Consider the following 17,113-nt stretch of genomic DNA (forward strand, 5'->3'; position numbering starts at 1 on the left):
CTTACCAATATAGGCAAAAAATGACTTATTTAAAACAATTTGAATGACTTATTGGGGCAGAGTTTTAAAATCCTTTGCCTTTTTGGGGGCGCCTGGGTGGCTCACTTGGTTAAGCGACCGACTGCGGCTCGGGTCCTGATCACGCAGTTTGTGAGTTCGAGTCCCGCGTCGGGCTCTGTGCTGACAGCTCAGGGCCTGGAGCCTGCTTCGGATTCTGTGTCTCCCCCTCTACCCGTCCCCTGCTCATGCTCTGTGTCTCTCCATCTCTCAATAGTAAATAAATGTTAAAAAAAAAATTAAAAAATAAATAAAATCCTTTGCCTTTTTGATTAATGTGGTACTTACTCAAATGATTAGTTAAATCTCAGAGTGAATTCTGATGGTCTGTAGGACATTAACAATGTAGGCTGGCCTTGTTCGGTGGATCGTTACCTATCAATGAGTAGTTAACAACTCTGTCCTGTGGCTTAAGTGCAGGAGATCCTTGGCCCTGAGTGTATCAAGGAATTTCTTTTGTCATGTCCTCATGGTTTGCCTTTCTTTATCAATACAGGTAAAGATCTGGGTATTACAAAGTAGATGACAAATCAGAATGAGTTCAAATAATGTTTAGTTGTTTTACTGTTAATATATTCAATATATATATATATTTTTTAATAGTTCCATGCCCATTATTTCTTTATTCTTCCAAGGATAACGGAGCACCTATGGTATGAGTGTTAATAGATAATCTTGCCTTCCAGAAGGACTTTTTGTTTCTGATCACGGACCCCTTTGAAAATCGGATTAAAGTTGGGAATTCCCACTTCAAGAGAATATTGGTACATATCTACACCAAACAGCATTTTGCGGACAGTCTCAGGGCATCATGGTCTCCTGATTTAGTGAGTGAATCAGGACCTGCCCATGTTAAACAGTTACCAGTGTACAGGAATTCATCTGTAATGGTAATTCCCATCTTCGATTTCTCGTATTCTCCTTGTGTGTTGACAAGACTCAGGAGTCAGTGCTGTAGGGAACTGATGCAGTGTATTCAGTGTATAGCCAACCTCTTTGGTCAGCATTTGGTTCTTAATGGATTGCGGATTGGTCCAGAATCCACAGATACTGCTATGCTGAATGATCTTGTATAAGTGGGAGATCCCAGTAACAGTGTTAAAATGTTGGTATTCTTAGGTGAGGCAATAAAGTAAGCATTCAGAGAAGGTGAAAATGATTTTTATTCTTGGTGATGGATTTGTTCTGCTCTGTAGTTATAGCCACAGTTTAACTTGACCATTGAAGTCTTTGCCTATACTAATTCAGAGAGGGTCCTGAGAAATCAACCAACAGATTATGGTAGTAGAATTGCTTGCATGAAAATACCGTTCAGTTCAGCAAAGATCACTGTAATATCTTCTCAGAATTTCTGAATGCTCTTTGTTTCCATTAAGCCTAATAACCAGTTTTAGAGTGGATCATTTTTCTTGTTAAGTTTGTTATACTTGCTAGGAATCAAGTGCGAAAGACATGAAGGTGTGGCAGACCTAGAACAATGAAGGCAATGCCTTGTTTTCCACACAAGTGAAGATCATTGAAGCAATGCATGCGTTGCAGAGTGGGATTCGAATAGGGAGGGTAGATAGTGGAAATTTGATAGGGTTGTGCAGTAACTCATGATAAGGGGTGAGAGAGCTCTACGTAGAATTTTGGCGCTGAGGAATCATACTTCCCTCTCTTTTGAACCCTTAAGAAATGCCAACCGCGGTGTTTTCTTCTTATCCCTCATTGAAACCCCAGTCTCCCACTTCTCAGCTCTTTTCCCAAATCATTCATAAATGTCTGGGACTCAGCCTAATCACTGTTCTTTAACACTTTTCCATGATGTAGCTTTTAAAAAAATGGCAAAACAAAAACATTGTCACTACATCTTCCAAATTCATTAGAAAAATTTTACATTCCATTCACACTCAATTATAATGAAAACTAAATTGTACATCAAAATGATTGTGCTGTAGGTCAAGATAGAGAGGCATTTGTAAATACATTTTTTCAATGTTATTTTTCATTCACTGTGTGTATCAAAGCATTATTACTGTGGGCCATTTGCTAGAATAGGGAAATCACTTCTTTATATAGAACTGTCTATTAATTTGCCATTTTGTGCATTTCACATGTATAGCAGAGATCTTGATGTTGTTGTTGTTGTTTTTTTTTTTCTAAAGTATAACTGATAACCAAAGTAAGGGATTTCCTGTTGTTTCTAGAATGATGGAGCATTTCATTACTTTGCTATTATAGAGCCCTTCAGTTTGAACCTAGCTAACAAGTCCAATCTGATGTTCCACTATTCTCCTTTATTCACCCGATTGCTTGTTTCGCAGTCTAGCCAGAAGAAGCGGTTTCCTTGAACTGCCTCCCCGTGTCTGGTCATGAGGTTCTTGAGGACAGAAATGTCATTCTGTGGTCTCTGAATCCTCATTATCTGGCTGATTGCCTGACTTTGGCTTTAAGTAAATGAACACTGACAAACTGAAAGTGTGTATACTTTACCTTTGTTTGTACCAGGCTCATTAGGTCTAAGTCCTGGAGGCTGTTACTAAGACCGATGTAGATTAGGTCTCCCAAGAACATTCAGTGTACTCCCCAGTTTTCTCTGAACTGTTAATAGCATCTTATGGAAAATTTTTATATATACTTAGCAGTTTACCATATATGATATAATTACTTTGATACGGGCCTTATCCCAGTTCTCCTGTAGGCTTTTGTGCCAGTTGGTTTTGGCTGCGAATGCTCTGCCATGTGTATTCTTGGACAGTCATCTGTGAAATGGGGACTGTGTTATCTATCCCTTGGATGGTTACCAGGATCCAAGGAGAAAAGGTATATAAAGAGCAGTTGACACTCAGCAAGGAAAGAACAGAGAGCCTAACATACATGTAAATATTCTGAGTCATCTCTCTCCTTGTCTGACTCTAAGCTAAGCTCCTTGAAGACAGCAGTTAATTATGTTTCCTTTTTACCTACCAACAGTGCCTAGCAAGTTCCTTAATCTTATTAGATGCCCAAATATGTGTTGACTGAATGAACAGAAATTCAGTCATTGTTAATAATGGTAATATTTATGGCTCCTTTATTTAAGGTTCAGAATTTGATTAGTAAACATTGTAAGAATGAAAAGAGATACGAATCTTGGGTATGTGTGTTACTTATTTAACTGTTGGCCTTCATCTGAAGTTTACCTCTCCATCTCTGATATTTATGGAAAGAGTATAATATACTGTAAATTATCCTGAAGCACTTCCCCACAAGTCTGGTTGTTGCATCAGGCATCCTGTCAGTGAAACAGAATTTGAAAGATTTTAGGAAAACTGTAAGGTACTTAAAAGTGCAGTTCAGATTTAAATTATATGAACTTATTTAGATTCTGACTCTGTGCTGAATTCAGTCATGTTATGAAAATAAAGATGTGTTGGACTCTTCCTGTGGACCATTTTCACTTTGAGAAATGGTTTAAATATGTGGAGTTGTTTACATTTAGAATTTGAAGGAACCTAGAGGATAAACCCCTAATGTTTTGCTCAACAATAAAAAGGTGTGATAATAAACACGTGGAAGTATAAATTTATTCATTTTTATAGTTGAAAGAAAATCTCTTTTTATAGTGGTGAAGTGGCTGGTGAGCGTTGGAAAATAAACTAAAGGGCAGCCTTACCTCTAGGCTTCCCTCGGCACTGTTGACAGTTTTTATGTTGTAAAAACCAGAGGAACAAAACCATACAATCAGAGCAGTGTTGCAAGAGACCGGCATTACGGCACTGATTCTGAGTGGGTAGGGTCAGTGTGTTCACCTTGGGGAGTATGTTAGTTCCCTGGGTTTTGGGGTTTTCTTGTTTTTCTGCCTTTCTTTAACAGAATGTTTCCTCATCGACGCCGCCCCCCCGCCCCCTGCCCCGAAAGACTAAGAGTAAGCTCTAACTTAGGGCTGTAAGGTCGACAGCCTTCTTAGTTACGAAGAAACCTGCAGGTGGTCTTTAAGGTCACTTCTCACTCATTCTGAACTTTCCCCGAATGGCGAATGGCGGCTGGTGCTGTGTCTGTCACTCGGCTAGATGCTGGGGGATGCAACGATGGATGTGACTCTGTTATTCCTTGAAGCTCACAGGCCAGAGTAGCTTCTAAAATCAAGTCCCTTAGATGTCTGCTAGCACAAGAGATGTTAACAAATGTTCCGTGATAAAAGGATTACATATTTCTTTAACTTCAGTACTAGTAAATGTTTCATCTCTCTGTCGTTGACAAGACCGAGAAGTCTTTCAATAAAGAAAAGGATTAAACTTTTTAGCCAGTATTTTCCCAGGCTGTTTAACCATCAGACCCTTTCTGCGTGTCGCCGGTCTTAACGTTGCAAGGGCTGTAAATGCTCTGCAGCACACGGTTTGGGAGCCTGCCCTGAGATGGTTCTGGCCAGGTGGGTGCAGGGAGGGCTGCAGGGGCAGGGGGAGGGGGTTGCACATTCAACCGGGTCTGGAATGAGGAGTAGAAAGGGGAAGGGGAGGCCGCCCAGGGCTGGGCCAAAAGGACGGAAGGTACAAAAGCACGAATGTTTGGCCTAGCGTGGGTGCGTGGTGTTTTTGAGGAGACCCCAAGTGGGAAAGCCCAACCTACACCGGAGCCAGGAAGCTACCCCAGAGGAGGATTCAGGGCCCTTGGAATGCTCAAGAGGCTTTGAATAGCATGAGTGATACAAAGCTTATAGTAATCAGTTCCTGAATCTCGAAGCTCTGTAAGGTCTGTCGTGCTTATGCTGAAAGCCAGTTTTCTGTAGGGAGAAGAAAAATTCCAGATTCATCACAAACTAGCAAAAATATGAAATAAACTATTAGGGCTGAATCATCTATGTGCTACTGTTGAATTCTTACGGTTATTTAATGATAGGTTTTAAAAACTTTTGAGTCATCTGTGAACATTTAATACAGTACATTAGGAAGGATGAGGCAATTTTCCTTGTTGAAAGTTTCAAGTTAACTAATCTCTATTTTAGATTTTAACGTAGGAGAGTCATCACACAGAGAGACAGAACAATGTACTGTTGTTTTTATATTTTAGAATTTAAAGTTTAACTGAGCTTTTCCCCTACTACCATTAATGTGCATTTTATGTATTTATTTATTTATTTTTAGTTTTTGAGAGAGAGAGAGAGAGAGAGAGAGAAAGAAAGAGAGAGAGAGAGAGAGAGAGCGCAAGTAGCGGAGGGGGAGAAAGAGAGAGGAAGACGCAGAATTGGAAGCAGGCTCTGTGCTGACAGCTCAGAGCCTGATGTGGGTCTTGAACCCATGAACTGCGAGGTCATGACCTGAGCTAAAGTCGGATGCTTAACCGACTGAGGCATCCAGGCACCCTGATGTGCATTTTAAAATATTGCAAAGTACAGAGAAATAGAAAAAACAAAGTGATTTTGTGTCATAAAGAGACAAATGAACATGTTGGTATGTTTTGCCAGACAAATTTGTTTTACTTACAATTCTGCTGAACACAGTGCTGCTACTTTACATTTCCCTATGTAAATTTTTTGCAGATACCACATTTAAAGACTATAATTTTCCATTCAGTGGGTATGCCATTGTTTGTATTTTTTTCTAACCATATTTTTAGGTGGCTTGTATTTTCTTTATTAATGTTTTGTATGTATAGTTCCAGATTTGTAATGATTGACTCAAAAAGTAGCAATCTGTTAAGGCTCTTGAAGTGTGTTTTCCAATTAAAAACAGTGCAGGTAATTTATAGTTCCACTGGGAATGTATTGAAGTATTTTTTTAAAAAACTTTTTTAACTTTTACTTATTATTGAGAGACAGAGGGAGACAGAGCATGAGCATGGGAGGGGCAGAGAGAGGAGGAGACACAGAATCTGAAACAGGCTCCAGGCTCTGAGCTGTCAGCACAGAGCCCGAGGCAGGGCTCGAACTCACAAACTGCGAGATCATAACCTGAGCCATCCAGGCACCCCTGAAGTATTTATTTCACTGGATATTGAGACCAGACATTAAAGACAAATAATAATAAAGCAACCTTCGTTGGTTCAATTGTTTAAAAATATGGACCATATCGTTTTGTTTATGGATTTAATGGTAAGCAGTGTTTTCAGTTAAATTATCCTTTTTAATACTTGGTGTAAACAAATGTAAGAATTTTCTCTTGATGTGAAGCTCCTTTTTATCTTGGAGGTATCCGTCACGGATTGAAAAAATCGACTATGAGGAGGGCAAGATGTTGGTCCATTTTGAGCGTTGGAGTCATCGTTATGATGAGTGGATTTACTGGGATAGCAATAGGTTGAGACCCCTGGAGAGACCCGCATTAAGAAAAGAAGGGCTAAAAGATGAGGAAGATTTCTTTGTAAGTAGCAATCTTCTTCCCGTTTGCTAGATGTGTAATGACATATTCTAAAAGGAATTCTGTTAAATATTACAAAAGCTTGTTTTTATAAAGGAAATGCTTATTTATTATACATGGTATTGATCTTAAAAGTTGTTTAAAATAGGATTTTAAAGCTGGAGAAGAAGTTTTGGCTCGTTGGACAGACTGTCGCTATTACCCTGCCAAGATTGAAGCAATTAACAAAGAAGGTATGTATTTGAAATGATCTTAGATTTAAAATGGGATTGATAGTAAAATTCAACTGTTTCTAATTTTAATTCTTGTAATTGTCACCACTGTTACTTCTGTCTGTCTTATACTTAATGAATTGCCTGCTAATACTCTTTTCTGGGAGTATTTCATTGTTACATATCGTATAGAATAACATGATACATGATCTGCTTACCACCTAAATAAACTGTTTAAATTAGAAGTGTGAAAGTTGGTTAAAATTGTTCAGCTTTTAGTTGACAGGCTTATATTATGTGCATTTTATTTCTCCTTCTCTGTTTCCAGTTTGCCGGCCAAGTTATTTTTATGAGCAACTCATCCAGAGTGTTAGGGAAGGTTAAGGATACAGGAAAATTCAAGTCAGTTCAACTTGGAAATACAATACAGTACAGTGTTTTTTCTGCGGAAAGAGTGTGGGAATTTATCGGTTTGAGGATTTCCTTTATTGCCTTTTTCCACTGCCCCTTTTTTCTTAGTTTCTGTGAATAATTGAAAGGGAAATTTCCCGATAGCCTTTGTGGCATCTAAACATTCATATTGAGCAGAAATTACTGAACTGACCAGTGATGTTGAAAATAACACAGGAATCGGGTGTGTTCGTGTGGCCAAGGCTAATAAATCTGTGGGGCGGATAACGTATTTAAGAAAACAGGACTTGAAGACTGAGGAATTTGGAAAGGCGTGAGAATTAGTATTTAAATTAGCATTGGAACTGTGCTTAACTATTTTATTTTTTAAATTTCGTGCTTAAAAATCTCATTTTAATAAGTTGTGAAATACTTGTAAGTATATTTCCAAGTCAAGAATACATCCATTTTCTGTAACAATTGTTTCTTAAACTTGACCACTCATCCGTTCTGTTTACTAAAGAAACACACATTGAGTGACAGCTTCTTTGCAAGAGAAGGATTTAAGTAAGGGGGCACTTTAAACCCGAAAGACAAACAGGTCAGCTAAAGAGGGAACGAAAGGCTTTTCTGACAAAAGAAATGAAATGGCATATTGCAGAAGAATAGAAGAGAGGCCCGCCGCTTTTTAGGAACTGCAAGACTTCGTTGTAACTGGAGTGAAGGAGTCCTTTGAAGGGAGTAGAATATCAGAAGAGCTGGGAGAGAGAAGCAGGGATCTGCGTATGGAATGTCTTGTAATCTTGCTACAGAATTTGACTTTTTTTGGAGGTGATGGGAAAGAAACGTGGAAGGGAGTTAAGCTGAGGATTTAAAGTAACAACAAACTTGAGAAAACATGGGAGGTAAGAGGAGACAAAAGAGGAAAACATTTAAAAAGAGACGTACTAAAGAATGTTAGGTGTGAAAAAGCAAATCAGTGTTGTCTACCAAAAAATTATGATACAACTTTATAAAGCCCTATTCCAGTTTATTGTTTTAAGGAATTGAAATAACAGATATGGCTATGATTTTACCACCACCAGTCACCTTCCTCCTGCAGGAGTTGAGGGACGTCTCTGTTAGGTTTGCAGGTTACTTTTCCTTTCCTGGTATGCTTCACCTCACTGTGCACTTAGCTTCTTGAGAGCTCTGTTACGGAGCCCATGTTCCTGTGTCTAATACACACGGGCCCTCCAAGTTTATAGCATGTGGGCAGTCAGCAACAGGTTGTGGAAAGAAAGGAGGCAGTAACGGATCAATTCTTTGGGATAATTAATAGGATCCACCCAAAATAAAAGAAGATGATGCGAAATTAAACAACACTCTCCATTTTATATTTTTAAAGTTCATGTTTATTTATTTTGAGAGAGAGAGAGAGAGAGAGAGAAAGATTGAGAGAGAGGAAGTGGGGGAGGGGCAGAGAGAGAAGGAGACAGAATCCCAAGCAGGCTCTGCGCTGTCAGCACCGAGCCTGATGTGGGCTCGAATTCACGAACTGTGAGATCCTGACCTGAGCCTAAGTCGAGAATCGGACGTTGAACCGACTGAGCCACTCAGGCGCCCCAGCACTCTGTATTTTGATGAAGAGCCGTTTCTTTGAGTGCGGAGAGCTCTGAGATCTTGTCTCCGTGCTTACACTCCTTGGGAGTGTAGCATATACAAGTACACGTGTACACACACAAGCAGTGCTCTCAGAAGCAGAGCCGTCCTATTTTGTCCCATCCCATTTGTCCATGGGCATAGAGCACAGAAAATTAAGCTTGTATTCGTGGAAGAGCGGTGACGCTCACTGCAGTCTCTGCCGTTTTGGGAGCAGTTTGAGTGCACCCTTAGTGAAGTGTTAGCAGATACGATTTCTTTTTAAAATATCTCCACTAGAGGTCTTTATTTTGCGATTCCCGTATGTCCCGCGTGACGGATGAGCCTGCCCGCCATGCGCATTCTCTTCCCCCCCCCCCCCCCCCCGCCCCCGCCAAGGGAAGGCAAAGGCAAAGGAAGCCTTCAGGAGGCCTTCTGTTCACTGTAAGAGCTAAACAAAACCTGCAGTTACGAACGTTTATGTGTTTGTAATAAGTCTTAGAGAAGTTGAAGAGGAGGGGCGAATGTGTAAACCAGAGGGGACGGGGAAGTGTTCATGTCACGGGTGGGATTTGAAGAGCTGATCCTCGAAGAGTAGGCTGAGGAGGAAAGGAGGAAGGCATCACAAGGGCGGCACCGGTGTGATCAGCAGCAGGGAGGGATGAGTGCCTGGCTGGGGTGGCGTGGAACCTGCTCTCATCTGGAAGGTGGTTCCTGCAGGAGGAGTTCAGGCCGTTGAGGGTGGCAGTGGTCAGGTGTCAGGTGCACGTGGGGTTCGGTAGTCTCAATGCTTTCTCAGTGTCTTTACGTCCTGGTTACTCAGCTCATCAGTTTTTTTCAATGACTTGGGTTTAGAGCCTTATACGTGCAACACGGTGAATTATGCTAATCACAGAAAATATGAAATGAAATGTTCACATTACAAAATTAAGGAAAATGTTTTGTAGATATATGTCTGGTTTGGTGCCAAGTTCAAAGCCAGTGATACCAATTATGACACTTACTGTTTTGACTTGTTTTGTAAAGGTCCAGTACGTGTTTACTTAAAGGGGCTCTCAGCCATCATTTGTACAGGAAATGATAGAAAAACGTTGGAATTTCTTAAGTATAAAATCTACGTAATTTATGCTTTGTGGCAGTACTGACTTTTATTGACTTGAAAGCATGGACTCTGTGGCAAAACCTGAATATACTTTGTGGTTGTCATTAAGGCAGGGTGTTGAGTCCTGAAGGCAGGTTGAGTTAGTGGGAAAGGCCTCGGGATGGGGGGTTGGTTACAGCTGTGCTGCTGTTCGGCTGACTGCTGTGGGTGCAGCGTTCAGCCTCCCTGGAAATCAGTGTTCTGATCTGCACAGGAACACTTTCATGTAGATGGTCTGTAAAGTATTTTCTGGCTTAAAAGCCTGTGGATCTAATTCTTATTTACCAGTTCACTAATACGGTGAAAGGAATAATCTTTTCCTGAATAAATGATTTTTCCCCCATATCAGTTCTTTCTCTCTGTTACTTGGAAAGAAACTTCCAAAGAGAGCAAATGATAATTCTTATAGAAATATTATATATGTTTGTAAGTAATGATCTTATTAGAAGGGAAGAGAAAATAAACTTCTCCAACTTCCTGCAGTTCTTAACGGGTGTGTGTGTGCAGTTACTGTGATCAGAGTGTGTTTCTTTCTGTTAGGGCGTTACTTGTTAGGTTTCAAGTGTTGCTATAAGATTCAGTTGTATTTTCTAATGATTCTGACTTGCTCCTGTTTTAGGAACATTCACAGTTCAGTTTTACGATGGAGTAATTCGTTGTTTAAAAAGAATGCACATTAAAGCCATGCCCGAGGATGCTAAGGGGCAGGTAAGAGAGTTCAGCATTCCTAGCTACCCAAAGGGATGTCTTCTTGAATGGTGACCAATCAAAAAAAAAAAAAAAAAAAAAAAAGATACATATACATATATATATTAAAGGGAACTAATTGTAGGATTATGTGCTGATAGCCCCAAATAGCAGCAAGAAAAAGAAGCTTAGAATGTAAGATAAATTATACACTTGATTTTTGCTTCTTTGGCTTTAGACCTGCTAAAGTTATAGGTCACTAGTTTCTGTTCCAGGTGAAATCCCAGCATCCACTAAGCTGGTGTTGTCCTATCGACCCAGCTGGATCGTGGAACCAGTCTATGGGAAGTGAGGTAAGTGCCTTTTTTTAATTTTGTTTTGTTTTTCCTGGTATATAGTATCATTTAGAAAGTTAATTTTTAATATAAAATTTTATATTGAGTTTCTTACCTTCTTTCCTTTTATAAATCATAGTCATTCATCTTCTTTTAAAAGGCGCTTACCTGACACTCTGTAGGCTGCTTCAGGTAGGGCTCTGTGAGTCATAGGATGTAAGCAGTGTGTTAAAATGCCTTGTCACTGCTCAAAGCAAGAATGATGAACGGTAAGCATTGGAAGGAGAGTCTGGGATGAAGTGAAAACCATGATTCCATTGGTTGAGTATGTTTCCTGAAATACTGGAGAGAAAAGGTGCCACTAGAAATTTAAAATATTTTCTTTTATGTTCTGCTGTTATTTGGGATTTTCAGCACCTGGACCTACAATTAATTTTTAGAATTGAAAGTAACCTATGAAAGTGTCTAATATGGAAATACGCTTGTATTTGTTCCATACTGTGCAGTGAAAAATGTCATTCTGAAACGTGTTGAAATCATCTGGTCAGCTCCAGCCAAGTGTATACATTTAGTAATCTAGAAATATGGATCACTGAAATAAAAAAAAAAAAAAAAAAAAAAAAAATTCCTCCTATCTTCTGAGAAGTGTGATCATTTTAAATCACCTGCGTTTTAAAAATTTAGTTTTGCAGTGATCAGCTGGCATTTCTTCCCCAGTTAATATGGAAATGTAGTTTAAAATGGGAATGCTTTTGACCGGGAAATTGCTTTGTGTCTTCCTACTTGTATGTATAAATAAAATGTTCCTTTAAGCATTCAGTGGTGTGATTTCTTGGTTACTGCATAGAAAGATTAAAACATCGGGAACTTAATATGTGCCTGTTTAATTAAACAAAATTCTCTCTCTCTCTCTCTCGTTTTTTTGTTTTTTTTTTTTTTTTTGTTGTTGTTTTTTTTTTTTTTTTTTTTGCTCTAAGGCTATTCTTTATTATTCTGGTTATTCACATGTTTGTGAGATGGCACTAACTCTAAAACTTCATTTTTTTCCAACGTGAGATACTGAGCCAGTTTGGTTTGTGGTAAAATTACAAGTTATAAAAATTCATTGGTGTATTGGGTGTTTACTTTTAATAAGTAGTTACATTATGATGTGTGTGAACGTTAAAATCAATCCTGAATATAAACTATTGAAAGAACACGGGTAGCACTATATTCTTAATTTACAGTTTTCTTCATAATTTTTAATCATAAGCACGCTAAAAATATTTGTAGAATTGTTTTTTTATAAAACGCTCTCTTTTCAAAGTGTCTTTGTTTCCCAAAAAGTTTTGACTTGTTTTCATGTAGGAAATAGACTAAGTCAGGTGTTGTGTGGGAAGTGCTGAGAGAATCCAACTTTGCATATATTTTCTAAATTTTTAGTACCTTGAGAATTCCTTTGTAAAGATATACAGTAAATTTATGAAACTAGCAAAGGATAAGTAGATGCAATATGGAAATACTCTTCTCTAAACTTCCTGTGGCTTTTTCTATCCTATCTTGTCTTTTTGCAAGTGTGCTGATGTAAAACTCACTAGTATTAAAGCTTTGCTCATAAGGTCCTGTACCGTTTGTGAAACTTTGTTCTACATACATTATTTAATTGGGTTCCCGTAGCAGATCCGTTGACATAGCTGTAACTGATACTCCTATTTCACATCTGAGGAATTCAGAACTTAGGGAATTGAGTGACTGACTTAAAATTTCACTTAGGCATCATGTGCAGAGTAACTCTGAACTCCCATCTGGTTTCCAGCATGCTCCATATCTTGTGCTGCTCTGTTACCTACAGGGAACTTTGAAGCATATCATGAGTTCTAATTCGTGGAAGGATCACACCAGTTATAAAAAAAAAAGGTTTTTTTAACGTTTATCATCTTTGAGAGACAGAGAGAGACAGAGCATGAGCGGGGAAGGGGCAGAGAGAGGGAGACACAGAATCCGAAGCAGGCTCCAGGCTCCTAGCTGTCAGAGCCCGATGCGGGGCTCGAACCCATGAACTGTGAGATCATGACCTGAGCCGAAATAGGATGCTCAACCGACTGAGCCACCCAGGTGCCCCCACACCAGTTATTTTTAATAGCGAATCTTACCTATTTAAAAGTAGAAGCGGGGAGTGCCTGGCTGGCTAAGTCGGTTGAATGTCCGACTCTTGATTTTGGCTCAGGTCATGATCCCAGGGTTGTGGGATTGAGTCCTGTGTTGGGCTCTGTGTTGAATATGGAGCCTGCTTAGGATTCTCCCTTTCCCTCCCTCTGCCCTTCTCCCCAGCTCGCGCGTGCTCGCTTTAAAATAAAAAATATAGATAAACCAAATAAATGACAAATAGAAGGACAAAATAATAGGAGAATTCTTTAATGACACAACTGCATTGATTCCATGATTAACAAGTCACATGATCAGGAACTTTTAAAAAATATCTAATTGCACTTTTTTTTTTTTTAATTTTTTTTTCAACGTTTTTTTAATTTATTTTTGGGACAGAGAGAGACAGAGCATGAACAGGGGAGGGGCAGAGAGAGAGGGAGACACAGAATCGGAAACAGGCTCCAGGCTCTGAGCCATCAGCCCAGAGCCTGACGCGGGGCTCGAACTCACGGACCGCGAGATCGTGACCTGGCTGAAGTCGGACGCTTAACCGACTGCGCCACCCAGGCGCCCCTCTAATTGCACTTTTAAGAGATACAACACGAATGTCTCCCAGTTTGCTGTTCATTGGAAAGAGGAAAGAGCTGGAGTAGAATTTACCTCTGGCATTTTTCAGCATTTCTGTAACATTAACTTAAAATTTTTCCCACAACATGGAACCCAAAATTAAGCACTCTGCTCTTAATAAGACTGTACAGATCTCTGCTGAATTTAACACTTTGCTTGTCTGGTTGTACTTTTGTTTTTCTTTCTGCGTTATTGATTACTGTCTTTCATTGGTGCTTTCTTTCTCTAGTACTGTAATGTCAGTCTCAGAGTTCAACCTAGACGTAGCACTTGGGCTCCCCAGACCACTTCCGCCCCTTGTGCCTATTCGCACATATTCTGATTGTCATGACTTTGTCTAATGGTTTCCTTCTTGCTTGCGGTGCCCTTGGATGCCTTTCCTTCTGCCTTTTGCCTCAAAGATATCTGCTGTAGGGTTCAGCTCCTCTGTCATGTTCCCTGAAGCTTTCCATTAGCCTTTCTCTTAAGTCACAATTAATCTTTTCTGTTTTGTTCTTCCATGGTATTTTGTTTATTCCTCCACTGCCTCTCCTATCACACTGTCTTATAGTTAATTTTATTTGCCTTTCAATTCCTTACAGGTAGGACCAAAGAAACGTGGCTCTAAGTAAACATGGGGTTGGACAATATTGGTTTATCTGGTTTGTTTTGAGGTGTTTTTTTGTTTTTGTTTTTGTTTTTTTGCCAACTAGAGACATAAATCTGTATTTTACACCTGTGTCTTAATTTGCTTTCTAATAAGACATGTACTGGGGACACAGTTTAAGTACTGAGGAAGATAGATGCTGGGCATTTTCCAGGCAGGAACAAAGATGTGGTGACTCCGAGGCTCATGCGTTTTAAGTCCTTTCAGGCAGCATCTTTTATAAATTGATGTCTCATGACTGCTTAGCGTGCTTCCTGGCACATGTAGCAAGGTGTTGAACAGAACTTTGGTGAATGAATAGTTTGGTGCAATCATACGATATTTTTAGTTCATTTCAATCATGGGGGAGAGAAAGAAACACAGGTTCTCTTTGTTGGTTGTTTATTTTTAGTGGCTTATTGTCTTCACTATGTATTTTCAAGACTGAGCAACCATCAGCCTCTATTGACTAATGATTGAGGTTTGTTAACATAACTTGTGAAGTAAATGTATTTGATGTTGAGAAGTAGTTTTTAGTTACTTGGACTAAAAATTTAGTGTATTACCCATTTTGGTTGAATTTGAGCTGGTCTCTTTGAAGCTTAGTGGCCTTAGAGGAAGATTAATAGAAATACTTTGTAGAAATATTACAAATACTTGTTGTAAGAAATTTTCTCGGTTGTGAAAATTTAAATGTTAGCACCATGTTTCTTACATAGTTCCTTTTTTTTTTTTTTTTTTTTTTTTAAGAGAGACAGCGAGCGAGCACGGGGGAGGGGCAGGATTGGGGGGAGAGAATCTCAAGCGGGCTCCACGCCCAGTGCAGAGCCTGATGTGGCGCTTGATCTCTTGACCCTGAGATCATGACCTGAGCTGAAATCAAGAGTCGAATGCTTAAGACTGAACCACCCAGGAGCCCCTCTGTATTTTTTACAATAAGCATTTTTAGTTTAGAAAAATTATGTAGCAGTTAACTTTAAATATAAACACAGGAAGAATAAATACTTGCATCGGAGAAGAGTGGTAATCAGCACAAATCCAGGAAGTCATAGAGTGAGGGAAATTAGTCTGGAGCCTGACCGTATGTATGTACGTAAGACACCTTGGTCAAATCACGCGGCTCTTTTTTTCTTTAACTAGTAATATTACGCTGTTGTGATACGTTGGTGTCCAAGCTGTCAAAGCTTTAAAAATTAATTAAATCATATCTTGAATTCTGTGAAATTGTCCATACTTCTTCTTCCAAGAATAGTAATTTGTTCACTGGGAGTGCATTTCTTTTAACCTTTGCAGAATTGCAACATAAGCATTTTTCTCTCATTTCTTCTACGATTTGTTGTATTCAGAAAAGAAACACAGTTTACCATTTAAATCTAAAGTACTGAGACAGAATGTCATGTAATGTTCCATATTTGTTAAAGGGTTTCCCTTTTATTTTAGATTTTATTCCTCTGAAAATAATAGCGAAGGAATATTTGTTATTGAATATTTACCTGTTTCATGAGGGGTTATATAATCCCACTAAGCCATTAGATCATTAAATTTGATAATTACCATGTTGATGATTTATCTTGTAAATGTAATTAATTCAATTTTTATATTTGCGCGAGAGTAGCTTTGAAAATGTGATACGTGTTTTTATTAGTGTAATTAAATTTTGATTAATTTTTTAATACTTTACATGTTTTGTGTTTTTCCTTTGGAGGATTGGATAGCTTTAGTCAAAGCAGCTGCTGCAGCTGCAGCCAAGAATAAAACAGGGAACAAACCTCGCACCAGCGCTAACAGCAATAAAGACAAAGATGAGAGGAAATGGTTTAAAGTACCTTCAAAGAAGGAAGAGACTTCAACTTCTATAGCTTCATCAGAAGTTGAGAAGAAGGAAGATCTGCCCACATCTAGTGAAACATTTGGTACAAAATATGTTCTTACGTTCATTCCTATGGCAGGGTGAACTCTCGTAGTGAGTAAGCCAGAACCCCTGGCTACCTGTGATTTGGGGGTGTGGTTAAATGATTGGGCTCCCCCCCCCCCCCCAGCATAAATGGTTAACTTTTGTAGCGTGTAACGGAGCCAGAGATAACTGGTCTAACATGGGTACTGGATAATAGGTGCCCTCAGTATTCTTGAATAGAAATGGGTTCAGATCTTGACTTTTAAGTTCTTGTTAGTAGGCTTTGGAGTTTTTGTTTGTTTTGTGTGTTTTTTTTTTTTTCTTTAACTTTTTAAATGCTTCTGCATGTGCTTTGGTATGTAATATGGGAAAAGCAGTAAGTCCTTTTCTTCCTGCTTTTCTTTCCTAAAGAATAACTACTTGGTAGTTTTTTATTTCTAGTTTTTCAGTCTGGAGAAATTTGTGTTGTTTGAAGTTCTATGTCAAGCACTAGGTTAAAAAAAAAAACATAAGTGCAAAGCATTTTTACTATTTTGCTATTTTTAAAAAAATCATGTGTTTTAACTTTGGATTCTAGATAAACTCTCATATATGTATTCTATTAAAAGTAGGACTTCATGTAGAGAACGTTCCAAAGATGGTCTTTCCACAGCCAGAGAGCACATTATCAAACAAGAGGAAAAATAACCAAGGCAACTCATTTCAGGCAAAGAGAGCTCGACTTAACAAGATTACTGGTAAACTACAATGATTCTTTTGGTTTGGGGGGAATGGAGGGGTTGATTTTAGGGTAGTTTGTTTTTAATAAGGCAAAATGTATCTTTTGTTTTAGTGTAACAAACTGCTTAACGAGGAAGACAGGTACTTTATGGTTCTTCAGAGTCAACATCCTTCAACGCTGTCAGCTTTTTCTATTGTGAAATGTGAAAACTGTCACCTATTTTCTGCCTACCTCACAGGGATGTTGTGAGGGTGGATAGGATCAAATGAGATAAAATTCCATAGTTTTTAAATCACCTTGGTGGCAGGAGTAGTTTCTGTTAAGGCTCAGATCATCTGCTATTGTCAGCCTGGTGGGGTC

At 38.9% G+C, this 17,113-nt stretch overlaps 1 protein-coding gene across 10 annotated transcripts in view; it reads left to right on the forward strand.

Annotated features, from left to right (window-relative positions):
* PHF20L1 (PHD finger protein 20 like 1) overlaps nt 1-17,113 on the forward strand; it is an 87,269-nt gene that overhangs the window by 13,706 nt on the left and 56,450 nt on the right. For 4 of the 10 annotated variants that reach the window (XM_047843009.1, XM_047843008.1, XM_047843010.1 and 1 more), the window contains exons 3-8: nt 6,206-6,377; nt 6,523-6,607; nt 10,357-10,445; nt 10,688-10,777; nt 15,844-16,051; nt 16,641-16,769. In XM_047843009.1, the coding sequence (XP_047698965.1) occupies nt 6,206-6,377; nt 6,523-6,607; nt 10,357-10,445; nt 10,688-10,777; nt 15,844-16,051; nt 16,641-16,769 (773 nt within the window). The remainder of the gene's footprint in view (nt 1-6,205; nt 6,378-6,522; nt 6,608-10,356; nt 10,446-10,687; nt 10,778-15,843; nt 16,052-16,640; nt 16,770-17,113) is intronic. The other 6 variants (XM_047843017.1, XM_047843018.1, XM_047843011.1 and 3 more) reach the window with 5 other exon arrangements.

The sequence above is a fragment of the Prionailurus viverrinus genome, chromosome F2 (genome assembly GCF_022837055.1).
Source record: "Prionailurus viverrinus isolate Anna chromosome F2, UM_Priviv_1.0, whole genome shotgun sequence".
NCBI lineage: Eukaryota > Metazoa > Chordata > Mammalia > Carnivora > Felidae > Prionailurus > Prionailurus viverrinus.